General features: G+C 40.0%; 1 protein-coding gene across 1 annotated transcript in view; it reads left to right on the top strand.

Annotated features, from left to right (window-relative positions):
• kcnk10 (potassium two pore domain channel subfamily K member 10) overlaps positions 1–27,952 on the top strand; it is a 92,238-nt gene that overhangs the window by 23,592 nt on the left and 40,694 nt on the right. Inside the window, exon 2 of the mRNA XM_008116437.3 lies at positions 9,823–10,160. Within this exon, the coding sequence (XP_008114644.1) occupies positions 9,823–10,160 (338 nt within the window). The remainder of the gene's footprint in view (positions 1–9,822; positions 10,161–27,952) is intronic.

The following is a 27,952-nucleotide window of genomic DNA, read 5'->3' as shown; positions in this document are numbered from 1 at the left end:
AAATTGGAAATGACATGAAGGTAAATAACAGCAATAGCAAAGTCCCAGCTTGTAAACAGAGAGCAGTATAAAGAATCATGGGTAGGCATTCCACTGTCAACCCATGGACAAAGTAATTCAAGAGTAAGTAACTTACCCTTACTGTATGTGAGTAAAGGTGTCAGTTGATATTTTGCTGTTTATTATCCACCAACCTGATTCCCAACCTACAAAGGAGCATTTCAGAGAACTGAATTCCTGGATGCATTTTGCTGCTTCATCTGCTGTATAGGATGAAGGCAGCATGCTGAAAAATGAGCTACCATAACAGTTCTGCACTGATACATGCTTATAGACTCATAACAAAAGAGATTTGGAAGTGATTTTACAATGTTGGGTCTTGTTAGAAGCTGTTAGAATAGGAGGTTAACTTTGGAGTCACTTCACCTTAAGCATTTTCTTTTATATTAAATTAACTGTGCCAAATTGTGACAGAAATTGAATTAGAGCTGGAGAGACACTGAGGCCATCTGGTCCCTTTCCACAAGGATCATAGTATGACATTGTTTAATGCCCATTCCGAAGATAATTGCCAATACCTTGTCTAGCACCCATTTTTCATAACATTGCTGTTGACTTCAGTTCAGGTTGTTTCTACATGATATATTTTGATAATCTTTATACATTGCCATTTGGAGCACGACTGGACTTAATGTCAGGGGAAACCTTTACCTTTACTTTATTCCTATGTAAAGACCACAGCATAGGTTTGCACCCTTATTTAATTAATAGCACCATCAATTTTTGCCATTCTTTTTTATACTACAAGCAAATATTTGTTCATTTCTTTTCTATCTCATATAATATGAGGGATCAGTAATCATAATTTTGCCCCCCCCCCCCCCAATTCAACAATGTTGTCTGCCACTAGTAAGGAAAATATTATGTACTATCTGATGATATTGTGACAATTAGAAGTCTTCTGAACATGGCAAACGAAAAGGACCTGGACATCATCATCATCACCATCACTATCACCATCACCACCATCACCATCATCATCATTTATTTATAAGGAAGGAGGATGTAGGAATTTTATTTCAATGTTTTCCCTGTCTTGTGTGGAATAGTAACATAGTGCTTATTACCTTTTTTTTTTGAGTCTGAAACCCTCTAAAAATGGAAGAAAAATCATTTTCGCACTTAATTTGTGAAACCTCTGAAACCCATCCCTGGAGTACAAGCTGAGAAATATGCATTAGCATGTAGTTTTCGAAGTCAGGTTGGTTAAATATATGTATTACTTTACAGCTTCATGGAGGAACACGCAAACAGCAAATCATCACCACCCTCCCCCTCTATACTCCCGGTAGCCTCAGATATTCTTAGTACCATTCACTAGGTCTGGAATTTGGTGTTCTTTAATTGCTACTGACATTTCAGCTTTGGAAGTATTTTGAATGTCATCTTCTCTGGTATTTTGAAAATGGCTTTAAACTGTGATTGTTCTTAATAACTCGATTCCATAATTTTTCATTGACTTGGCTGCTTTATGTACCTTGTCTTGTGGGTAGCTTTCAGCAAACAGGTGATTCTTAAATATCAAAACTATGATGAATTAAACTAACATAGGGGGCAGGAGTTTAAGCCAGTACTGTTTACACATTTTAACTGCTTCTCTACAGTGCCCTCTGCAAATAAACAGGATCTCACCTTTTCCTGGTGATACCATTCCACTGTGTCAAAACACTGGTAAGTCGCCTTCGAGGCATGAGGATCTGCCAGTGTTGTACAAACTGAGATTTGTCATTGCCTTTAATGAGAGGCCTTAAACCTCTTTCATGATAAGTTAGCAAACAGACAGGAAAATAAAATGTCACGCTGGGAAATGCAAGCTCTTATGAGACCTTAAACAACAACAACAACAAGCTGTAGATGAGTGACACAAAGATATTTCAGAAGGAATTGAGACAATCATAGTATACTGGGTTCTTGATCTCTGGTGGGGTTTGGTTCCAGGACGACTTGTAGATAACAAAATCTGTGGGTGCTCAAACCTAAAAATGTACAATGGCGTAGTAAAATGGCACCCTTTATGTAAAAGGGTAAAAAACTCAAATGAGTGCTGGAGAGAGCCTTAGGATCTGTCAAATGGTGCAGAGCATAACAACACACCGCGCAGTGCTTGACACATAACAAAAATCTACTTTTGCTTTTTTGGATTTCAGATTCTGAATCCATGAATGCAGAGCCCATGAATAAGGAGGGCTAACTGTATGCAGCAGCAATTTTCTAATGCAGGAGTAAGGAAAATGCAACTTGTGTGATGTCTTTGGTAGAATATTTTTAAAAAATTGTGCCTGGGAATTAGGATTCTAAAGAAAATCTGTTGTCTGGGGATTAATGGTTTGGGTTCTTGTATGAAAGGAATGTGCATTCTCCAACTGTTTGTTTATCTCAACAATATCAGATTTGTTCAGAATAACAATACCCCCTCTCTTATCTGCAGGTTTAATACAGTAATAGTATTAGAACTGGATGATAATTTTCTCAGGGCAAGTTGTTCTTTCTTTGTTAAATTATTCCAAGGTCTTTTTAGATGTGAATCCATGTGATGGCCTCCAGGGCCATGTGTCTCAAAATACATTTAAGGGTCTCTTAGGCAGCATGGGATGCAATTTTGACATGGTGTCTAACCACTTCGCTCATTAAAAGTGTAGAAGAGCTCTTTTTACTAACAAAAGAGACATGAAATTAACTTCTGTATTGAGAAAACAAAGTATCCCAGAGAGTGCCACAAACATGTATCCCTTAGGAGGCATTGGGAGGGGAAAACATTAATTTGGTGGGAATGCAGACTTCCAGGATATGTTTAGTGCAACTCTCAACCCCTGACTTTTACCCATTCTTCTTCTAAATTATACATGGAATGAACAGAGTTGCACAAGCCATTGATGACCTACACATATGTATTGTAACATCTTTAGCAGTTGGGCACATTGTTCTTCACATTGGAATACCATACAGGTGTTACAAAGAACCAGTCCTCAGATGGAGCCGGCTGGCTGGCTGCGTGTGGGATGCCCATTTTCCTGCAGTGTGTGTTCATTAGAATGTATGAAAGAAATACTCTGGTTAAAAGATATGATTGTATTGCCTAGGAAGCTTTTTCAGAGCATATTGTTAACCATCCAGTATAGAGGTGGAGAACTTATTTTGCTCTAGGGCAGAGGTCTCCAAACTAAGGCCCACAGACTGGATGCAACCCTCCAAGGTCATTTATCTGGTTTCCACCCTAAACTTTAAGGTTGCCTCAAGTCTGAAAAGACTTGAAGGCACACACAAACGAGAATCCTTGACTATCTCATCAGCCAAAAGCAGGCCCACACTTCACATTGAAATACCAGTAAGTTTATGTTGGTTAAAATTGTTCTTAATCTGTCGGGGGTGCTATGAATGCGATTTCCTGCTTCTTGGCAGGGGATTGGACTGGATGGCCCATGAGGTCTCTTCCAACTCTACTATTCTATGATTCTATGATTAATTTTAAATATTGTATTATTTTTCATAGTTTTTTTGCAGTACAAATAATATATGTGCAGTGTGCATAGGAATTCATTCATGTTTTCTCAAACTATAATCTGGCTCCCCAACAGTCTGAAGGATGGTGAACTGGCTCTCTACTTTAAAAGTTTGAGGACCACCTCTCTAAGGAAACCTATTTGGTAAGAGTCTCAGGGGAGAGGGGACGAGGCAAAGCAGGTGCAGCAAATGTGATTCCTAACTGACCAGGACATTGCCCCACTTACCAACCTTTTCATTTTTGACTTTTAAAAAGTATTTATTGTGCCTCAGAAAAGGTCAACTTACATTTATTTTTAGTAAAAAAAATGTGATTGGCTAGAATATCATGAAACAGGCTAAGGTGTATAAAATGTTCTACTTATTACTACAATTCACCAGAACACAGTAGAGTGGATCCAACATCTACCTTCTGTTGGTGAAAATGTACTTGTAGAAGCTTCCTTTGTCTGATTTTGGGATATTTTCTTATCCTACTGTTGTTGAATTTAAAGCTATTATTATTATTATTATTATTATTATTATTATTATTATTATTATTATTACCCCACTTTTTCTGTCCATAATGAGACTCAAAGCGACTAGCATTAAAAGTGTTACAATACAATTTAAAATATACAAATATTAAAACAGTATTAAACATCACTGAAGGAGCCCCGGTGGTGAAGTGTGTTAAAGCACTGAGCTGCTGAACTTGCAGACCGAAAGGTCCCAGGTTCAAATCCCGGAGCGGAGTGAGCACCCGCTGTTGCTCCAGCTTCTGCCAACCTAGCAGTTTGAAAACATGCCAATGTGAGTAAATCAATAGGTACCGCTCCGGCGGGAAGGTAATGGCGCTCCATGCAGTCACATGACCTTGGAGGTGTCTATGGACAATGCCGGCTCTTCGGCTTAGAAATGGAGATGAGCACCAACCCCCAGAGTCAGACATGACTGGACTTAATGTCAGGGAAAACCTTTACCTTTACTTAAACATCACTAGTATTAAAAACAATTCAATTAAATCCATAAAAACAAAAAAGCAATCCCTGATATGATTTTAAAACCTTCTTCTTTAAAAGCCTGCCTGAATAAAAAGGTTTTAGCCTGGCTCTAGAAGAACAACTGGGTAGGGAGTTCCAGAGAGCCACTGAGAAGGTCCGCTCTCTCATTAAGAGGTCCATATGTTATATATATACAGTATAGAGAAAGGTAATTGTTATATAGAAAGTCATGAAGCATAGGTACAATTTATTAAAAGATTAAAAATGATAGCTGTTGTTGATTTGGTTTTGATCTTCTGATGCTTTGAGCCTGCACAAGTCTGGAAGAGGTCTTTTAAAAGGGGGAAATCATATATTTATTTCTGAGCCTTTGGTGAACTATAAAACTTGGGGTCAGGGTTACGTGGCTCGATAATACTGCTATATTCCACTCAATTTAGCAGGGTTTCCCTATCCTCTGTGTGTATCATTTTCAAGTGGTTGGAAAGGTTACCATAAGACGGAAGGGCCAGGAGAAGCATCTTTCTGATAGGCAAATTCTCTTTGCCTATAACTGGACTTACTCCACTATGCATAGGGATCCTTTAAAAGGAGGCTGTGGATCAATATACAGAGAAGTTGATGTCACCGCTTTTTTCTTAAGATGCAGAGCCTAAGCACTCAAATGTAATAGCAAAATAACAAATGAACTTTTGGCACTTGGCTTGGAGTAATGGAGCCTGGCTTGCTGAAAGATGACATCACACTTCTGGGAATTGTAGTAAACCATTTAGCGGAAACATCATCCAACACGTACAGGATGATCTTTGACTTCTGACACCAATTTTAACCTGTCTTGAATGAATGATTGAATTGTAAATGGTGTCTTTTGTGAATTTATAAACCGGGACATAAGTATTCAGCCCAAATGGGAGCCTCCATCCAACTATGAAGTGTCATCAGCCACGGTAGAGGATCTGGATGCTTTCCTCTCCCTTTCATAAAGACAATTTCCCCCCAAATAGTGTCCTCCACCTGTTTTGAACTACAGCTCCCAGCATCCCCTTTAGCATATAGAGGATACAGGTTTTGGGAAAACTTCATTAAGAGAACAGTGTTTCTTCCTTAATCTTAATAACATACCTTCCAAGATTTCACAAATGAACATGGGGATACATGCAACTGAACATCAGAGTATGGTCAAAATGGTAAAAGTTATAAATGAAGAACAGATAACCTAGAAGAGGCTGCAGCAGGTTGTTTTTCTCTGAGATGGCAGGAAGAGCAAAATTCTGCCCTCATCTGTTTGTTCTTTCCACTTAGTTAATTGATTACAAACAACTTTTGAATTTAGTTTTCAGCAGTTGGAGTAAGCCGCTCTGAGTCCCCTCGGGGAGAAGGGCGGGGTATAAATGCATGTAATAAGGTGAGGACAAAATGGGGAAGTGGAATACTTGTGTATTCAGAAGTGAATCCCATTCATTTCAGTGGAGTTCCCTTTGCTTCAGTGGATGTATGATTACAACTTTAAAGCTCGTGCATAACTATTGTTAATGATTTTCAACTCCTGCAATTTCATCAATTCAGGGTCCTGGCATGCCTAGGCTCTGAAGATCGAATGAAGACATGAACAAGTTGAAGGCAAAGAATAGAGGCCTTGTTCCCCTCAGCCAAAGTGGATGTCAGCAGAGTCTGTGCTCCCAAAATTGGCGTAAGGCAATTGAAATATACAGAAGCATTTATAGGAGTTTGACAGCAACTCTAAACAATTGACTTTTGCTTCTCTGAGCACTGATTGACTCAATTTGGGGCTGGCAAGGATCCACACACTGGTTGGCTGAGGTGTGCGATCTGCCACTGATTGGTCTTCGGGTCTGATGGGAATTGTAATAAACTGTCACTGAACAATTTGAAGTTCTGTGGTGGTTTCTTAGTCCACCCCTGGTGGGTATGTGGGGAAAAGGTATGTGGGAAAGATTTGTGGTGATGAGTGCTAATGACTGTATTCCTGCCAGTCCAGGGTGGGACAATAAGTTTGGTTGGCTAAATAATGGGTGACAAAAATGTTGGCATGCTTGAATGGGTTCCCAGGGAAGGGACAGGCAGGGTGTTGGGCAACTTCCATGACCTTATGGTCTGAATTCAGTGTTGTGTGCCTGAAGGTATTGTGAGGGGAATATGCCTGGTGCCTGAAGGGATGATGGGATTTATCCTGGTGTGTGTGTATGTGCTTGTGTAGCTTTATAGATTCAGGCTAGAGGTCATCTGTGGAGGTTAGCTGAAATGGATTTCTGGGGGAAAGGTCATTCATGGACTCCATGACTAAAGACCCATCTTGTTACTCCCAGGGTCATGGGTATTGGATCCGTTTGGGGACTATGGCAGTAAGCCATAGTACAGTGGTTCTCAAACTGGAGTCCCCAGATGTTTATGGCCTTCAACTTGCAGAAATCCTAATAGCTGGTAAACTGGCTGGGATTTCTGGGAGATATAGGCAAAAAACATCTGGGGACCCCCAGGTTGAGAACCACTGCCATAGTAGGACTTGTTTTCTGCTCCTGGTGGGACATCTTTCTGTGGAATAACACAGCTACTAACCCACCTAGAAAGAGATTTTTATCTTCTCAGCAGTTTAGCAATAGCAACAAGAAAATGACATTTCTATTCCAAATTAGATTGCTGAAATGAGATGCAAAGGAGTAGGGAAGTAGGATCACAGTTCAATTCTGGTACTGAAAATTAATTACCAGACTAAAAGACACTCTCTTGTTAAATCCTAAACTGGCATTTTTTTTCACTTGTCTTGGGCTAGTAAAGCTTGGGGTTTTATTTTTTGTAAAAGCAAAATAGACCAAGAAACAGATACATAGCAGATTAAACTTCTCTGTGACTTTAAAGGGGTTAATCAAATTGCTGGATGGGTTTCTGGGTGCCATAGCCCAACCTTTGTACCAACCTTTACTTTTCATTTGCTTATGCGAATATAGCACAAGCCACATCATCTGCAAACAGCTTCAAAATGACTCCATAGTTGTAGATATCTAAAAACTATTAGGAAAAAAATTAGTGAGTGAACCTCTCCAAACAATGCCACAATAATATAGTGGCTTTTGAAATGTTTAAGTGTCTCGCTTCTCCTCTCAATTTCCCCTTTGTCCTCATCTTTCTTCAATTGCTGCAAATTGCTAAATATCTCAGTTAACTCAGCTAGAGGTAGGGAGTAGAATTCTGCATTCTCAATAGGCTCAGGTGAAAGCAATCTTCTGCATCCTTTCCTAGTTGTGTTTCCTTTCTCATTAATAATTTTACTGTCTTGATCACACTATTGTGTTCCTTGGTTAAATGTGTCCTGGTTTTCATCTATGCAGTTTTGGATGGCATGCAATTTTTGTGTGAAAAGCTATTTAAAGTACCCTTAGGGACAGAAATATGACTTTTATATAGACTTCAGTAATGAAATTAGAGATTTTGATACAGTTCAGACTGAGCACAACTGTGTCCATCTTATGTCACAAAATATACCCAAAATAAATGTAAAAAACCTATGTAAAAAAAAAAGGCCATTGTCCACTAAGCAATCTCAGAAGCCAGAAAGTGCAAGATGCGGCTGGGAATTGTGAATAGAAGCAATCTACACTTCAATATTTTGTTCCAGGATTCCACTTTAATTTACAAATAATGCATCATTTCTTTGAATGCTGGTTCTTATGTAGCTCAAAAATCACCAGCTTCGGTAACATTAGTGGAGAGCACACTGATGGTTGGAAATGTTACTTGGGGTCTTGGTGGGTCAATATCCAATTGGATAATGTCACTAGATAATCCATGGCTGGATCATTGGTTTGACCAAGCAGTTCAAGTAATTCTTAAGGAAAGGTTTGTACCTGTAATTGGAGAACCCAGTGAAGACTGAAAATGCTCACCACAGGAATGGACTCATCCTTCCCTCCCGCCAACAATCCCCCTGCACCCTAAAAACCTTCGGCAGAAAGCTGGGACACCCACTGATTTGTATGATAAGCAGGTGTTGTAGAAAGGAGAAGATATGCCAATTTATGATGGAAAAAATGTTGTCCAATTGAATTACACAGTTACGAGCTCATCATATGGGGTTAGATTTAGCGGCAAACTCCAATCTATCCCTGGTCACACATGGAGGCATCCGGCTCTGATCAAACGTTGTGCCGGCTCCATGGATGAAAGAGGGTGGATCCAGCATGCCGCCACTGCCATAACAACACAGGAGGCTTCCCGTGTTGACATTCCTTCAATGGGGGAAGTTGCATGCTCCATGCGTGCACCACGCTTCCCCATATGGGAAGAGCTGCTGAAGGAGCCCAGCAAAGTGGGGCATGTGGTGGCAGCTTCCTAGTGCCTGGAGGCAGCCACTGCTGAAGGTATGATGAGGTGGCAAATGCTGCCCTCTCCAATGTAACTTTCAAAAGTTATGTTATTTTTACCTACCAGAGTTTTCTCCACTGGGTTTTCAAGAGTAATAGCCAAAAATACAAGCTATCACCTTCTTTGTAACATATACTTACAGGTTTTTATTAATGGAGCAATTTTGTGGAAATGTGCTTTCCAAAGTCTTGTTAAACCCTCAATTTCTCTATAAAATATGATATTCTGTATGTGTCTGCAGGTATGTATGAGCTGACATAACAGCTAGGATGGCTGCATGACAGAGTTTGTAAAGAGAAATATGGTCTTACTAAAAAAAACTTGACTGAAAAGTGGGTTTTGACAGTTTTAATGCAGTGTTTATTGGCTAAAATGTTCATCATAGTTCAATCAAATGGCCATGCTGGCAGGAATTGATGGGATTTATAGTCTAATATTTTTAGAGGGCATCATGCTTGGGAAGGTTGTTATGTAGTCAAGCCTAAATTAAAATGGGTGCTTTCAGCTGCTTGAAAAATAGAAATCAATACTTATTATTATATGAAGACTGGGGTATCTCCATTTCTCTACAATGCAGGTTATAACTGTGTGTGAGAGATAAAAAATAAAACTGGCCTCCACATTTGCAGATTTAATTAAATTGTATTCTTTAGAATCTCTAGGACCACAGTGTGTCTCTATGATCAGAAGTTGATCAGAGTCATGCTGGAGGACCTAGATATTTCTAGAGAGGTATTTTAAAAATTAGCAAGTTGTTTATTCAGGTTTTTCACTCTCACTTTTAGTTCTCTTAACTCCAGTGAATGTGAAAGGTTGACTGTAGTATGTACATTTGTTAGAAATAATTCTATCACATAGGGATTTCACATATTACTTTGTTTTTTTTCTCTCACTCTAGTAACTGTTCCGGCAGCTGTTCCCCCAGCTTGTGAGCCTGAAACCAATAAAACCAACGTACATCATCCAGGACCACGACTTTCTCTTTCCTCCCCACGGACCAGTGTGATTGTCAGTATGGAAGCCCCATCACAGGGTTTACAGACAGTCATGAAGTGGAAAACAGTTGTGGCTATCTTCTTTGTGGTTGTTGCTTACCTCGTCACTGGGGGCCTTGTCTTCCGCGCCCTGGAACAGCCAGAAGAAAACAGCCAGAAGACCAGGATAGCCAACGATAAGGCAGAATTCCTGCAGGAGAACAACTGTGTTTCTCAGCAAGAGTTGGAGGCATTGATTAAGGTGAGAGAACTCAAAAGCAAAGCTGTGTTAGTCTGGGATATGAGTAGGCAAAGGGATCTTGTAGCACCTTTGAGACTAACTCAAAGAGTGAAGTTGGTAACATAAGCTTTCATAGACCAAACATGTAGAATTATGGCAGTTTGACACCACTGCTATTGCAAAGAAGGCTAACAATCTTGTAAAATTAGTCCAGATTTGTAGTTGTGGGAGTTGTAGTTTTGCAAGATTGCTAGCCTACTTTTCCAAATAGAGCTGATGCCTCACCAAACTACAACTCCCATAATTCCATAGCATTGAGTTAAGGCAGTTAAAATAGCTTCAAACTGCATTCATTCTACAATGTACAGAGTAACTTGTCAGAGAGAACAACTGGATGGTAGACCAATATAAAATAAAAAGCCAGATTTACCTGCCTGGAGAACAGCAGACTGGAAGGGGTGACTCCACTAATCCCATTCATGCACCCAGTGTAAAGGCTAAATGAAGCATGGAGGAGAGAGCATTATCTCCTTCTTCGGCACAATGCTACTTCAAAAAGAAGCAGGTCTGAAACTGAATCTCCTGTTTGAATGGAGACTTTACAGAGTTCAGAAATCCAAGGTTGATCTACACCATGGTTCCCAACCTTTGGGCTAAGGTGTTTTGGACTTCAACTTCCAGAAATCCCAGCCATCTTACCAGCTGTAAAAAACTGTAGGAGCTGAAGTCCAAAACACTTGGAGGCCCAAAGGTTGGGAACCACTGATCTATATTGTCCTGCTCTCCTGGGGATGATCCAGCATGGTGTATGCTGGAAACATGAGATGGTAGTGAAAGCAGTTGTGATCAGTTCCTATCCCAGAATCAGCCCAACTGTTTAGACAGGCCAAAATTGGGAAATACTCCAAATTATGGGCCAGAATTTAGAGTATCACCCCACTTTGGTTAATGTGGGTCAAGTCTGTTTTAAGACAGCCTTGAGAGCATTATCTTGGATCAGGTTCATGTGTTGTTTTGCCACTACAGAACTGATTGCTGGTCCTATTGCATTAAGTGGCTATTGTATATGTGTGTCTGGTTTTCCAGCATTCTGGTTTATGTGAGGAGCTTACATGCTCAGAGGAGATTCAAGGAGGTGTTTTGCACATTTCCTCTTCTCGGGTGTTAATATAGTCCTTATATGGAATACCTGAATAAAGCTATTGATTATATTGTTAGTAATACTGTAAAATTATGCCACTATCCCAAACGATGGCTGCCATGTAGGCAAAAAGGGTTTAAAATAGAAGAGGAAATAGAGAAGAGGGAAGGAAAAAAAGAAACAGCAAATTTTCTGACTGAACATTAATTAAATTCTAAGCAAAAGTGCAATTCTGTTGCCTAAGCAAAGGAGATAAAAGATCTCTGTATCCACTATGTATAACTTTATTAACAAGGATTCAGGAACATGAGCAATTCTCATGTCTGCAATCAGACTTTTAAATGACTTCTAAACAGGGATTAAAAGCCTATGGAGACAATGTGATGCTAATATGAGGAGGCTTCCCGCTTAATCCCTTGATCTAAATTCAGCACATGGGATGGTGATCAAAAACTGTCATTCTCTAATTGCTGTGTGAAATATATTTCATCTTGCTGCAGCTCTCATTTGCTAGTTGGCTTTATTCCTGTGACAAGTCCTTGCTAGAATAAGCAGGAGTCCAGAGTCTAAGTGGAATTGAGAGATCTGATTTTCTTCAGTGACTTTCAATGAGTTTCTTTTCTTGTTAATAAATTGTACAATAGGAGAGAAAGAGGAAGTAGTCTTCGCCTTTGCTGTTCCTGCTGTGTGAATAAACAAGGGAGTTGGCTTTCTTGCTTTTAATTTGGCACTTTCATTTTGTGTTAAAAACATCCAGGAATTGGCTTCAGCTGTTGCTCATTAGGCCAGTGCGGTTGTAACAAGGAGCAGATCTTGATGAAGTGTTTGATGAAAACAAGGGCTTATTAATTAAAATTGAGTGGTTTCTACTTGAACATAAAAGAAGAGGGAGATGTCTATATTTTTTTAAGAGCTATATTCACTGGATCAAAAATCCTGTCTGTTCAATAAGCTGGAAACTGAATCACAAGTGAGGTTACTCAGAGAGTGATCTCATATTTGTGTATTTTGGTTAAAACTGCCAGTGGTGCACTATGATAGGAGTTGAACATCTTCCAAGATTGCATAGCTGTGGCAGAGGAAGGCAGACAGAATCTAGTGGTGTCAAGCATTCTGTTCTTTAGTGGTTTAGTTTTTTCTTGGTCACTGTGCCTGTGTACATTTCCCTCCTGCCTTCACTTCCTCATCTGGCATATTTTAACAACAGGATTCCAGTCACTGGTTTTATATTTCATCCAACCTTTTTAAATACAATCAGAGAATTAGAAGAAACCCCAAGGACTATCCAGTCCCAACACCCTGACAATCAAAGCACCTTGGCAGATGGCCATTCAGCCTCCAGAGAAGGAGACACTATCACACTTCAAGACTGCCTGTTCTACTGTTGAGCAATTCTTAGGACTTCATCAGAAGGGGAAAGAAAGTGAAGTAAAGCAGGAAAAAGTGGAGGGAACTGCCTTAATCCATTTCCTCCCATCTTCTGGGGTGGACATCCATCCCATGTGCTTGCCACCTTACCCCATCTTCTCCCTACTTTCTCTACCAGGAGTCGATTGACACCTCACTCCTGATAGAGGTCTTCAGGCTCCATTTCAATGTGCTTAGGAAACAGAACCCCACAAATTCCCATGGAAAGTGTTTTCACATCATATGATGACCTCTATGGGACTTGTGTAGGGCTCCTTTTCCTAAGCACATGGAAACAGAGCCTAGTAGCTGTCTGATGAGGTCCTTAATGTCAGGAAGTGTTTCCTAATATTTAGGTGAAACCTTTTTTCATAGGATTCCCAGTTTCCCCCAAGAGAGCTAGATCTTCAGCAGCAGTAGTGTGCCATGCAATGTACTCATTTAATTTTTCTTAAAGAAAATGTTATTTTTTAAACTTCTCTAGGAATTTCTAGAGAACTTTTGCTGGAAGGTGACCCCAGAACTGCAGTGGTGAATGTAGAGATTTCTAGTGAGATGCTCTCTCTAGAAATCTCTCAGTCCTCCAGTATGACCAGGGGTAGTTGAACATAGAGTCACACTTGGAGGATGTAGAAATTCCCAATGCTATCCAGTGACATTTGATTTCAGTACTGGATATGTGACAGCTGGTGTGGCTGGTGCTTGCAGTTCCAGCTCTGATCATCCCAGAACTGAACCCTCAGTGGATGCGGTGGGTCCATTGTGCAAAATAACACCAAATCAAAAAAGAAACCTATCAGAAAATGAGAAGAATTTCTCTGTGTTCTTTTATGACGTTTTTATTATAGTTTCCACCACTCCTGATTACACACTGACTTGGGCATTTATAGTTCAAATCTGGAGGACGGCGATTTGAGTAAGGCTGCATGCTCTCCATTCATGTCAAAACATTTCTTCTCCTTTTTAGCTGTTGTTTTTTTTAAAACTCATGCAGCCTGGGATGCATGCAGAGGCTTTCACACTTCTGCCATTGATAGAGCATTTTGTCCTATCCTTTAACCTCAGCAAGCTAATGAATGATCACCGAGTTAATGAAGAACCAGGCAGTGTCACTCTCAAGTCAGGTAGTTTGAGCAAGCTTCAGCTCAGGGGAATTTGCTTTTGTCCTTAGGCATTCCTTTCACTGTTAACAGGAATCATTTCTGAAAAGTAAATTAAATCGGGTTAGCCGCTTATCGTATTGAATGGCTTAGGGCCAGGGAGCGTGGAGTATTGGAATGGATTTTTGTCAGCAAAGAAAATGTTTTTTGATTTTTTGCTGAGATGCTGGAAAATGTGTAAGAGTGACTCACAAATATATATGTTTGAAGTGTAAAAAGCCCCCAAAGCTGTGGTTGTAAAGCAGGCTAAGAATAGGAAGACAGAACGGTGTTCTGGGGTACTATCGAGAAAGAGGTAATTGCTTTGCTATCATACTTCCAGGAGCCTTTTGTAAAAAGTGATGCCTCCTTACAGCTGGCACAGCAGCTAACTGCACTGCACCAGCTGCTGACCTTCCTGTGGGGAAAAGCTGTATTTAAAATAATAGAAAGGGTATAGTAGAACACCTGCCTTAGACTACACTGGGAAAGATGCACTCAAACATTCCTCCAGATAGTAACAGTTACAATGCAGGGTGTATCTATCCACACTATAGAACTAATGTAGCTTGGCAGCCCTTTCAATTCCTAGTTCAGTGCTGTGGAATCATGGAAGTGGTAATTTTATGAAGTTTTCAGCCTTTCCTGCCTAAGAGTGCTGGTGCCTCACCAAACGTCAGATCTCAGGATTCCATAGCATTGAGCCATGGCAGTTAAAATGGTGTCAGATTGCATTAATTCTACAGTGTAGATGCATCTACAGACAACCAACGCACCAAGTGAGAGATTTTCCATGAATGATTTACCCACTCATCTGTGCTGATATATATTATTTAGTTCTTTGCTTCTGCCAGATTCTAATGTGTGCTAAAAGCTCAAGTGATAAGTTCTCCTTCCCCATCTTAACCATATGCTGGGTTGATTATCTGTTCTAGCTGCCCTTAATAGATCTGATGGATCTGAGAGATCTTCCTGAGCCACAGTCTGATATTTAATTAAGCAGAGGTATAGCTATTGATGGAAGTGGTGGAGATAAGAGTATTACCTCTGTAAGAATTCTGCTCCCCAATGATTTTTTCTTCATTCCCCAAATGTCTAACATCGCAGGGAATGAGAGACAGTGAAAATAGTTCACACCTAGAATTCTTATTTATTGTGAGTGCAGTCCTTAATAACTTTGCCTGCCTGTTACCTTTAAATATTTAAACTGTATTTCTAAATACTCAGCTGAAGTTCTTGCATTGCTATGCATTCTTGGACTGAAATAAAGTTTCATGGGAGGGGGGAGAAAATAATTCTTACAGCTGAAGTTCATTTCCTCGTTTTGTTCTTCCACCCCAGAATTGTGCTCAGGAACAAGCTTCATTATCTGTCCTTTCTTCAGGTGGTTGCCTGAAAAGTTCCTTATTTCAGATTTTTTAAAATTTAAATATTTACTGTTTTTATGAAGATTTTAAAAGGAAATATTCCTTCTTCAATGTTTACACCAAGTGAGATCCAAAGAATGGCTAATAACAAAGGTCTTCTGAAAGACTTGCACAATTTGAGCAGTTCCTTTTTTGGATTACAATGCCAGGCTGTCTGGTGTTTTTTTTTTTGGAATGGTAGTTAAAAAAGTATTTTTTCAAAGTTCGGTCCATTTTGAGGATTGTCACTGATGACACTGGCACCCATTCTGTAACATTTCATATGCCAAGCAAATCTGAAGTTTTTTACAGCCTTCTACAAGCTTTTGTGGATCTTTGAACTACTTGTACTTGGCTTTATTATTTTATCTATTCTTTATTATTTTGATAAACTTTTTGTATGCCACCCACAAAATGGTTATATAGTGTTCTAGTGTTCTAGAAATATTGTAAATAAATAAAATAATCTCATTTCAAATAAAATAAATAACTCAGAGTTGCCTTACTGCAAAATGGAAATATTCACACAGAAAGATTCTGTGTATACGGATATAGCTTCATTTGCAAGAGGAGATGGAAGATGAGTCATCCCTAAACTAAAATCATTTATGGTAAATTCTAACTATTTCAGAACTTGAAAGGGCTGCGCTCTATGGGTGACCCATCAGATATTGCTGAATTGCAGTTGTCTGTAATGGTAATGGTGAGAAATGCTGAGAATTGCAATTCAACAACATACGATGCCACACTGGTGGAGCAGGAATGGCTGAGTTATGATAAGAGATGTACTGGCCTATATACATATATATTGATTATCAAGAGTGCCATTGGATGCTGAACCATTTCTGGGCAGAATTCGAAGTGCAGATTATAAACTTTAAAGCCCTACACTGCTTGGATCCAGACTATCTGAAGAACTGTGAGCCCGCCTGAGCTTTGAGATCTGCAGAGGAGGCGCTTTTTTTGGCCCCACCACCATCGCAAGCATGCTTGATGAGGACCTGGTGTGCATCTATACTGTAGAATTAATGCAGTTTGACACTGCTTTAATTTTATGGAATCATGGGAGTTGGAGTTTGGTGAGGCACTAGCACTATATGGCAGAGAAGGCTAAAGACTGTGTTGTGGCTAGAGACCCCTGTGGCATGATGGGTGGAGGGAACATTTGTGGTCACCCAGTGGCACCGAGACACATTTGGTGACATTGGGTGGTGGGAACTCTCCACCACCTCTGTGTTGGCTGAAGGAGTCAATGTGATAAAAAGGAAATCAACGTATTTGAGATATGGTGCTGGAGAAATGTTCTGCAGATAATGTGAAGTGCTAAAAACACAAATCAATTGGTCCTAGAGCAAATCAAGCCTGATCCATTCTAGAATCCAATATGACTAAATCAAGACTGTTACACTTTGACCATGTCATGAGAAGACATGACCCACTAGAAATGACAATAATGCTTGGTAAGGTAGAAGAGGAAGAGAGGAAAGCTGCCTTCTAGATATATAACGTGGTCAAGCAAGTCATCATAACCCTAAATCCACAAGACCTGAACAGACTTGAAGTTCCCATTCATGGGGTTGCCATAAGTTTACCTGACAGTAGTTAAGTACATTAACAAAAGCTGCCTTAAATTGTTTGCTGAAATAAAGGTGGGTTATAAATTAAATGAATAAAAAAAAGAAATAAATTAGAATCCAGATTGATGAAAGCAACTTAGGAAACCTTTGATTTTTAAGGAAAGAAGGAAGACAAATGCCTGCTCCTGAGCAGAGTTTCTTGAAAATTCATTGACTTTAATTACTCTTCACACTAAAACCTGATTGAATTGTCTGATGCTAATGTGTTCTGCCAGGGGCATTTGTGCTTGGATGGGGACCTTTTGTCCCTTATGTCCTTAATAAAACCATCAATGTCACATCTCTTCTGAAGTTATCAGACCTAAGGTTACCTAAACCATGCAAGGCAGGAAGTGTGTGCAGCTGTCATTTGGCCTTTAGCTCACACTGCAAATGCTGCATGGACACATGGATGATTTCATTCATGAAAATCAATCCATGAAATGAAGGCAATACAAAAACTTGAAAAGCAGAGGAGAATGACTAGGGCAAGTATTTATGGACACCCTTGAATGAAAGAGAAAGAAAACACCAAATGAATTTCATTACAGATTTGAGAATATAGAAGAGGTGCATTTCAAGGTTACATCTAACCTGATTTGTCTCCTTCAAATGGAGTTCTCTAGTGATTGAATGGAGCCAGAGTACACTCTTTGCACAACTCTTGGTGCTGGTGCAAGAATGTAAATGGCTGTGTGATTCACAAAAGTTTTCCTCTTTGAATGCTTCTACATTGTAGAGTTAGCGCAGTTCGACACTATTTTAACTCATTGGCTGAATGTTATGGAATCATGGGAGTTTTAATTTTATGTCTTTAGCCTTCTCTGCTAAAGAGTGCTGGTGTCTCACCAAATCCTAGGATTCCATAATGAGGTCAAATTTAGACTAGGACCATGGATACGGAGGGTCCGTGCCTGGCAAGCATTTATGCTAAAGCCTAAAGTTCCAGGTTGAAGAACACACTCACCAGGGGAAGACAAGCCACTGAGGTTTGTTCAGTCCAGCCAGAGAGGATGCAAGTATGGCTGATGGCAAAATGTACAAGCATAACATGAAATACAGAGAAATGAGGTTTTATGCACATGTCAGCTATTCAAACTTTCCACTCTGCCTGCTACTCTTCCTGCCAGGCCAGCCAAGAGGCCGGCTTAGATCCGTGCCCTGGTTGGCTGTCAAGGGATGATGTCCCTGGGGAAAGGCGAGCCCCGGAAAGCCCATGTCCAAATTGGGAAATGCTAATGAGTCCTTGATTGGTTCAGTCGCCTTAGTCCTTGGAAATGAGGAAGTGTCTTGGGAAAACAAGGGTGAGGGGTCTTGAAACAAAAAGTGATGATCTTCTGTAATCAAGTCTTGGATGTCAAATAAAGGAATTTAAAATAAGTGTACACACTTTGAGTTTGTGTTTCCATGGCCAGCCATTTCTCAGCTTCATTGAGGCAATCAGCTGGACAAGTATTGGCCAGCAATATCAGATGGGAGCGGAAACTGCTTGCTGATTCACATGTGTACACAATGGACCTCGATTGTCAGCTTTGTCTACGGATTTTGCCCAGTCACAGTTGTCCAGGAAATTCACCAGTGGGGTCAGCAAGGAGGCTATGACCCCTGTGGCTTGCTCTGGCAGAAATCATATTATTAATACATTTTATATACATATACATACATACATACATGAAGAAGAGGGTAAAGGATACAAGATAGGCAAAAAGTTATTAAAAAGATACATTTTATTAAAGATTTGAGAAAGGATAGATTCTCTATGTGAGATTCGCTATTGCAGATCTGATCTGTTTGTCTGCCAATCTTGCCCTTTCTGAAGTCGCAGAGGTTTGGCAGAGAAGTGAAAGAAAACCATTCATTTCATTCTGGTGCCTTGGACAATAATTTTAAGCCATAGCAGGTAAAGTGGCATCAAGCTCCATTAATTCTATAGTGTAGGCACACCCTATCTCTAATTTATTTGGCATTTTACTGAATTCACAATCTGGATTAGTTAGGTTTAAAATATCCCGGTAGACTGTCAAGAGAGTTCTAAATAGACAAACATATAGAAAAAAACACATTAAACATTTTATTTAGTGTTCTGGAACACAGAAAAAGATTTTATTTGACAACTGGCACATATTGAATGCTTTAGTTAGGAACAGTTTCAACATTTCATAGCTGATTGTGGAGTTTGGAAGCTTTCCTGTGATTACATGGACAGCAGTGGGAACAAATGTAACATACACTTGAGATTAATTAAAAAGGATGTGATTGTCAAAGCTGAAAGTATAAAGCTAGCAAGTAAAATATTTAATTGGGCCACTAGCATTGCTGACTCAATTATGATTCTTGTTCACTCTCTGCTTAACTCAATTTGTGTTTCAAAAGCTATGCTAAATCATGTTAAACCATCTAAATTTTACTTTACTTCCTCTATATTACTAAAATGTTAAAAGCTAGGGTAATAATATGATTAATTTTCTCTAGGCATGCAAAGGGTCAAATTTAGTAGTTGCATTTTTGAAATGAAGCTCAGTTTAAAAGTTTCCAGAACCTAGATGATATAATTGTAAAAGTCATTACAAAAAAGTATTGCATCAAGTGATAGACTTTAATCTAATCTTTAAGCATTTTTATAATGTATATTTTAAAGTCACCAAAAGGTTAATTGAACTTGGTTAGAGTTAATTTAGTCTGAGTCCAAGACAATTCAAAGAGAATTCTAATTTCCAGCTTTAAGAAAAATCATAACCTTCTAGAATTCATTACCGAAATCTCTGGATTGAGTGGCCCAGCAATAGTTAAAAAACAGCAGGTAAATGGCACATAATCACAAAAGTCAAGGAAGCCTAGCCCTGTAGACCGTTATTCCTTTACAGTATATTGATCAGAGGTTGGGACTGCTATAATGGTTAGACCAAAACTATACAGGTTGAGATCCCTTATCTGGAATTCTGAAATCTGAACTACTCCGAAATCCAAAATTATCCAGGTTCGTGGCCGAGATAGTGACACCTTTGCTTTCAGATGGATCAGTGCACACAAGTTTGATTTCATGCATATAATTATTAAGAATATTATATAGAATTACCTCCAGGCTATGCTGTATGTATAAGGTGTATATGAGACACAAATTTGTGTTTTGACTTAGGTCTCGTCTCCAAAATATCTCATTAAGTACATATACGCAAATACAAGTATTTCAAAATAAAATAAATCTGAAAAAATCTAAAGCACTTCTGGCTCCAAGCATTGTGGATGTTACTCAACCAGTAGCAAATGTCTTCTGGATTAACAGGATCTTTCTCATGGTTACAATAAGGGAAGATGGTGGCTGGAGCAAAAGGAATGCTGTCACACTTTATGCTTTATGCAGTTCTAGGTTCTTCTGAGTATATACTCAATTTCTTTGCCTCATACCAAGTCAGATTACACCTTGTGTCTTTAGAATTTTCAGAAGATATTTGTATGTTGAAGTGAGGAACAGATCTCAAAGAAGAACTCATGAGGACATTAAGACAAAAGGAACCTGGCTTCAGTCCTTTCCAATGGCTATATTGGGACACTATATTAAAGTAGTCGAGATGCTAATAAAACTGGTTTAAAATAGAACTAGGAATCTTATCACACACAAAAAGGGAATAAAAGAAATAGGGGTTACTAATATGTGTATGGAAATGTCCTCTATAAGATAGAAAAGGTTCTGAAGCACACCTTTCCTGGAATTATACATGTGGACACAACTGGGATGGGGGCAAAGAAGGTGAGCAGAACATATTTCTGGTGAAGGACCAGTTCTTTATAGAGAGCAAGTCCATACAGACTGTTCAAAAAACCATGGGGGCCATGGTAAAGTGATTTCAGCTATTGGCTTCAGCAAAGCAAAACAAGTAGTTTCCATTGAGCAATTCATAAGTTAGATGGGATCTTCAATGATCTTCAAGTGAGAAAGCAAAATGGAGCAAGAATGGTAGATCTGACAAAAAACTCCCCCAAACAAACACAAAAACATTGACATTGAAATCTGAAGGTTTGTATTTTGAAATCTAGTCACAAAAATAAGAAAACGATCTAACTATATACTTATTTCATGTAGATACTATTTTTATTGTGGTTATTGTTGGCTGACTATTTGAAACAATAAAGATTAAAACTGTGCAAAATGCTTAATAAAGGTATGAATATAAAAGTTATTTAAACAATTAAATTCTTGAAATATTAAAATTTATCAAAAGACTACATGCAACATTACCATACAACATTAAATGCCCACCTAAATGCATAAAAATGGTTTAACTTGCTGAGGAAAGACAACAAGGATGGGGCCATCCTCGTCTCCACAGGGAGGAAGTTCCAAAATCTAGCAGCAGCCACCAAAAAGGTCTCCTTCCCTCATCTCAGCAAACAAGCCTGAGAAGGTGGTGGGACAGAGAAGATCTGATTGCCTCATGGATATGTAATTTAAAAAAATAAAGATGGAGATCTCTCCACTTTGGTCAACAACAGCCTTGAAAGACAAATCCAATCAAGATAGGAGCCATATTCAGATGTCACTTATTGTAATGATTTAGAAGGAGCCATGGACATAACAACTGTTCTGTGTTCCCTGTTCCCAACTTTCCCAACTACGGAAGAGCTGAAAGAGAATATAACCATGTTAGTTTCAGTTTCAGTTTAACAACAGAAGTGTATATGCTGGAAGTACAATTTTTTGTGGATCTCTGAATCCATGTTCACATGAATGCAGCTACACCTCCATTTCTGATCTTCTTTTGCAACACAGGGAGGTTGGAAAGGGAAGGATTGAGGCTGGGCTACACACTCCTGGCTCATTTTATACACTTACGATAAATACCTAATGCCTAGGGTGATAATCTAAAACAAAACTAAACTAAACTAAACTAAAAATAAAATAAAATGGCAGTACAAAAGGCAGCTAAGTCTGAAATAACATTTTGTCAGTTAAGAAATGCCTGGAAAAATAAGGCAAAAACACACATTCTAGGCAATTATTCCTCAGGTGATTTGTATAAGCAAGGAGGAAGTAACTGTTTCCTTTTATCTTGTTCTAAATGCTGGTTGGCTCACCCAGAGGTGAGTCTCCAAAGAATATCTTAAGATACTAGGAAGCTGGTGTAGGTTTTAAGCTCCACAAGATGAACTCTATTGTTGTTGTTTATTCATTCAGTTGCTTCCGACTCTTCGTGACCTCATGGACCATCCCACGCCAGACCTCCCTGTTGGCCGTCGCCACCCCCAGCTCCTTCAAGGGCAAGCCAGTCACTTCAAGGATACCATCCATCCATTTTGCCCTTGATCAGCCACTCTTTTTCCTTCCATTTTCCCCAGCATCATTCTCTTCTCTAAGCTTTCCCATCTTCTCATTATGTGGCCAAAGTACTTTATCTTTGCCTCTAATATTCTTCCTTCTAGTGAGCAGCCGGGCAGTATGGATTGGTTGAATCTTCATGCGGTCCAAGGCGCTCTTAGAATTTTCCTCCAATTTTCATCTGTCTTCCTTTGCTCAGCCTTCCTATTATTTATCTCTATTATTTATTTATTTATTTATTTCTCACATTTATATCCCGACCTTCTCACCCGAAGGGACTCAGGGTGGCTTACAACAGTGGCAACAATTAGATGCCCATACAAACTAATATAAAACAGCACATAAAACAGTTAAAACTATTAAAATACATTATGAATTAAAAATATACATTTCAAACATAAAATCAGATCTGTTCTTCCTCATACTTTGTCCATAGTTCAGTCCGTGTCATTTTCACCATTTATTGATTAAAAGCCTGGGCACACAGCCATGTTTTTAGGGCTTTTCTGAAGCCCAACAGGGTTGGAATTTGATGCATCTCTCTGGGGAGGGTGTTCCACAGCCGGGGAGCCACCACCAAGAAGGCCCTGTCCCTCGTTCCCACCAGCCGCGCCTCTGAGGCAGGTGGGACCGAAAGCAGTGCCTTTCCAGATGATCTCAGGGATCTTGCTGGCTCATAGGAGGAGATACGTTCGACAAGTAGATTGGGCCAGAACCGTTTAGGGCTTTATAGGTCAAAACCAGCACTTTGAACTGGGCTCAGTAGCATATCGGCAGCCAGTGGAGTTGGCTTAACAAGGGGGTGGTATGCTCCCTGTAAGTCGCCCCAGTTATTAATCTGGCTGCTGCCCGTTGTACTAGTTGGAGCTTCCAGGCCGTCTTCAAAGGCAACCCCACGTAGAGGGCGTTGCAGTAGTCCAAACGGGAAGTAACCATAGCGTGGACCACCGTGGCCAAGTCAGACCTCCCAAGGAACGGGCGCAGCTGGGGCACAAGTCTTAGTTGTGCAAATGCTCCCCTGGCCACCGCTGAAACCTGGGGCTCCAGGCTTTATTTAGCTTGCTATTTAAATTGCCTATTATCAACAAGCTCTCTGGGTGGTCAAATGTTCCTGTAAATGTCATTCTGCATTAAACAAAAGATTATGTAAATAAAAATGTATAGAGCTGTGACAGGTCACTACCTGTTTTCTTGTTTTCTGGACTGCAGTAGTGACGTGGGCAATTAATTGGCCACCAGGGAACATCTCTTTCTTTGTGGAATATGCCACCTGACAGCCACTGTCTCAAGATTTCTGTAGGCCCGTGTTCCTATTTACACTTCATTCACTCTTTTAAAAGATGTTCTTACAGAGTGTAGAGAGATGCTAATTTATTTTTAATGAAGACAGCAGTTCCAGAGAACAAGAGTAGATTTTTGAAATGATGTATTTTCCACGGCAGAGGAAATTATGATGTACCAAATAATTTTGAAAGGCAGAATGGCTATGAAACCTTTGAACATTCGAGCATAGAGTTGTCCATTATATTCCCTTGGCATTATTTGCTGGTGAAAAGAACTTGTCTTCTTTATATTTCAGATCTGCTCTGATAATTTTTTGAGTATTACAATGAAAGTTACCCAATGGAGCAAATGAAACAGATTGTGCATATTTCAAAGCTACTTGCTTTACATGTTTTATTTTTAGTTGCTTTCAAAAATTGATTTTGTGATTTTCTCTGAGAGTATTTTTTAGGTTTGTATTTTTTTGGGTTTACTAAAAAGATCACTGAAGAGTAGGCTGTTCATACAATAAGATGAGAAATGGGTAAATGAGACTTGCACTGGATGAAGGACTTCATTGCATGGAAGTGTAAACCGTCTCTATCACACAATGTTATGGAACACCCATTGCTGTCCAGTGTGTCCACCATATCATGCAATGAAGCTGGCAGAGGTTATTGGTGAGTGAAGCCCATCAATAGCCCCTGACCACATCATGGTCCTGGAACGTATCTTGTGTGTTGAGGTTTGAGCACTTCTGTAGCAGAACCCCATCTCTCCACTAGTTGATTTTAAATAAAACATAGAAAAAAGGGTGGGGGAAGTGGCACAGTGGAGGGTGGTGTTACGCTGCCCACCAGGACATGTGGATTCACACTGCTGAGGTGTTTCCAGCAGTTGTGTGATGTCTATTGTCTTAATTTTGGTAAGGAGTCATTATCCCATGTCATGGGAATGGTGTGGGATAGTGGCTTTCATGCAGTAATGCCCAAAGCCTTATCTAATTGCCTGCTTAATCCTCACCAGTCCACAGAAGTAGTCATCAGAACTTGCCCTGAAGGCAGCTAAATACTCCATGCCCAATCCACATGACACTAGAGTGGAGCCTATGCAGTCCAGCTGGGTCAAAACCTGTTGAACTGTCACACTACTTTCCCCATCCTTGTCCCTGTCCCTTCTCCTTAGTCATATCAGCATGGGGCCCACAATGGCCAAGAGCTCTCTAGCCATCTGGCAGCTGTGGCATGGCTGGCAACCTGATCCATTCATTTTTCCTTGTGTTGATGGGCTCAGGGAAAGGGGGATGATGGCAGTAGGCCACATGGACAGAAGACTGGTCCACATCATATCTGCCCATGCTTTCCATACTGTTCCCAAAGTGCAAGGCTGCTCTGGAATTTCGACCAAACTCAGGAACATGCCCTGACTTTTCTTTGTGGGGGTCTACGTTGGTTTAATAAAGTTTTCCCCATTGTGAGAACCAGAAGTCACTGGACACTGTGAGGATGCCCAGGAGCAACCCTCTGCCACTTGGAGGTTTTGGGCTTATTGTGTAAATGAGTCCTAACTGGGGGAAGAGAGGAGAAGCAATGGTGAGCTGCCACCTCATGTTCCTGGCTCACTCAGCTTCTTCTTGTCTTTTCGTCTCTTCCCTGCTGCCAGCTCTACCCTTGATGGCTGTTTCTTGCTCTCCACTGGCTTCTATTCCTGTCTCTCAGCCACAGGCACTCACGATCCTGCCTTTTTAAACAGCCCTGTGGTACTAAGATGACAGGAGCAACAAGGAGTGGCAACTCAGAGAGGAGAAGCCACAATGAGCCTGAAGTGAAAGGCAGCGGCAGCACAAAAGGCAGCAGGGCAGCAGCATTGGGTACTAGCTTGAGAAAGCCTTCTGGTGCTGGTCCGAATAGCTGGGCAGTGAGTCAAAAGGAGTAAAGTTATGGTGAGGAATAAATACCCCCCCCCCCCCCCGAAACTGAGACTCAAAACGGGAGTGTGACTGAGTATTGATGACATCTTAGATGAAATAAAGTGACAATGATAAACTTTTCTAAACAGCCCAGAACATCAGTTAACAACACAACGATCCTAATAAGGAATGCTGAGAGATTCCCACTGCTAATTTAAATTCTTACTTCCTATTGCCCCCAGCCGTCATTACTACTATAATAGACTATGTCAATTCTTAATGTTAAGACATTTTTTTTCTTTCTGCATTCTCTCCCTTCTCCCTTTTTGAGTGTGAAATATAAGGCAGTCACTCCTTAGAGGTAGAAATAAAGCTAGTTTAAATTCATAAAGATAAAAAAATATGTCAAAGACGGTGGTATTACTCCTATTATGAGAAAAAGGCTCAAAGCAAGCAGTTCTCTGTAGTACAATTCTGCATGGCAGCATGTTCCCAAAGGTGCATTGTGCACTTTTGCCCGCATAAACTTGTTAGACTGTGTGACCACAAATCTAGTTCTAACGTTACGGGTCATGCCACACATTGTGATTTTTCCAGAAGAGGGCGAAGACAGCATTTCCCCTGGCATAAGAAAACACCATTGTGGCTGACAGCATGTCATGGCCTGTCTGCCTTGTCTAGCTGTCGATTAAGCTGATTTGCACTCTGCTGGGTAAATAAATGTTCCCTAGATTCATTTGGAGATGAGGAGTAATATATCTTCTCCGCTTTTACTTACAAATTAGATACATGGTGATATCAGTCTCCTTCCCCCCCCCCCCCCTTCCTTCACCTTGTTTTGTGTAGGTTAGAAGAAAATGGAATGTTCCAGTGGTAATTTGCAGTGAGAGCAATTCGGAGTGCAATTGTAAATCAAATATGCACTGGCTGTTGGACTAGACTGGGCAAAGCATAGCCCTGGGTCTACATACAATATACCAAGAATGCAGTTTCCTGGTCACCCTTTTTCTGGTCAAAACAAGGGGTTTGAATTGCCTCTTTGTGACTAGTGATGGTGATTCCCTTTGAAATAGGCTAAATACCCCTCTTCCACTAACATAAAAACTTAAAAAATTCATTCAAAACTGGAAATGGACATTCAGCTATTTCTGATTTTGTTTGTTTTTAAAGTGTGTATATTGGCTTTAGGGGGTCCTAGCTGCAGGATATGTCTCCCTAGGCTCACCACAAGTGCCTACTCCTTCTGTAATATGGGTATGTTTGTATGTGTGGCGATTAGACATAGAGCTCTCTTGCCAGAAGATATCACTCTCTACTAGCCAAAAGTCTCTTCTGTTGTCTTAATTTTCTCTTAAAAATTGATCTGAGAGATCTGCTGGCAGATTGACCTGGCAGAACTTATCTGCTGGTCGAGAGCTGATGGCAGGAGAGTCAAATAATAATGGTAATGTGTGAGCAGAAAACAGAGAGGGCAACACAGGAGTTGAGTTGTGCCAAACCTGAATCTCCTTGCGCCAAGACACAGAATTATTGTTCAGCAGAAAATTGGACCAGGGGAGGGGTGGTTGAATTAATTTCTGACATTCTTCAGTTGGAAAGGATTCACAGCTTGAGTTGACCTAGTTTTGCTTTAGCTGGCTTTTGAACATTTTGTCTTATTAGAATTGTAATCTTAGTATTTTGGACCTTCTTGTCCATAAAGTAACTGAGAGAGAAAGAGAGAGAGATTGAAGAGCATCTCAACTTCCAAAGTGCAAAGAGTGCATATCTTTGGATAAAATATGTATACTCTTGTTTATAGCTGTATATAAAATTTTGAAAATAATTGCTAAACTTTAAGCAGAAATGCAAAACATACTGTACTGATAGTGAGGAAGATTGTGATGCCTCTTCCATATGCTAGGCAGGTAAAGGTATCATGAAAACTTTTAAAGGGCAATTTCAAGGTACCTGCTCTCCCTCTTTGGATTCTGTATCTTTGAAGGGGATTTGGACCAGAAGCCTTTCAAAAAGAAGATGACTTATAGGAGAGAACTGTCAAAGGAGAGTTCTTCAATAAACAAACAAAAAAATCTGCCATATTTAAGTTAGAACACATGGCTCAGAATCCGTTTGGTGACATACTAGCTTGTATATTGAGGATGTGTGCAAATATTTTCTTTGGAATGAGACCTTTTGTGTCAACTCTCCTTGTTCCCCCAATCTTTAAATCACATTTGACAGGAGTTCAGGAGAGGGCTTTCAATATGATTGCACCAAGACACAGAAATGCCAACCATGGGAGGCAGGGTCTTCTGATGCAATGGCCTTTTTACTTTGTGTGGACAGGTTTGTGTATTTTTCCTTTCCTACACTTAAACATGTCACCTTTCAGGGAAAAAGGATTGGACACTTGCTAACGGGGGCTCAGGGCTGATTTTAGCCCTCTGAGACTCCAGCACCTCTCAAATGGCCAAAAAATAGCAAACAGCAGCCCTGGAAACCTTGGGGAATGTGGCTGGGCTTTTAAATACTATTTTCTTCTTTCTGGGCTCGTTTCAGGCTCCAATAAGAGTTCCCTCTTAGCAATCATTTTCTTTAAAAAATCTTGCTCCCCACCCATATCTTTAATTGGAAAT

Source organism: Anolis carolinensis, chromosome 1 (genome assembly GCF_035594765.1).
Source record: "Anolis carolinensis isolate JA03-04 chromosome 1, rAnoCar3.1.pri, whole genome shotgun sequence".
Taxonomy (NCBI): domain Eukaryota; kingdom Metazoa; phylum Chordata; class Lepidosauria; order Squamata; family Dactyloidae; genus Anolis; species Anolis carolinensis.
Note: the sequence above shows the minus strand (reverse complement) of the source record. Positions and strands in the feature narration are given on the sequence as shown.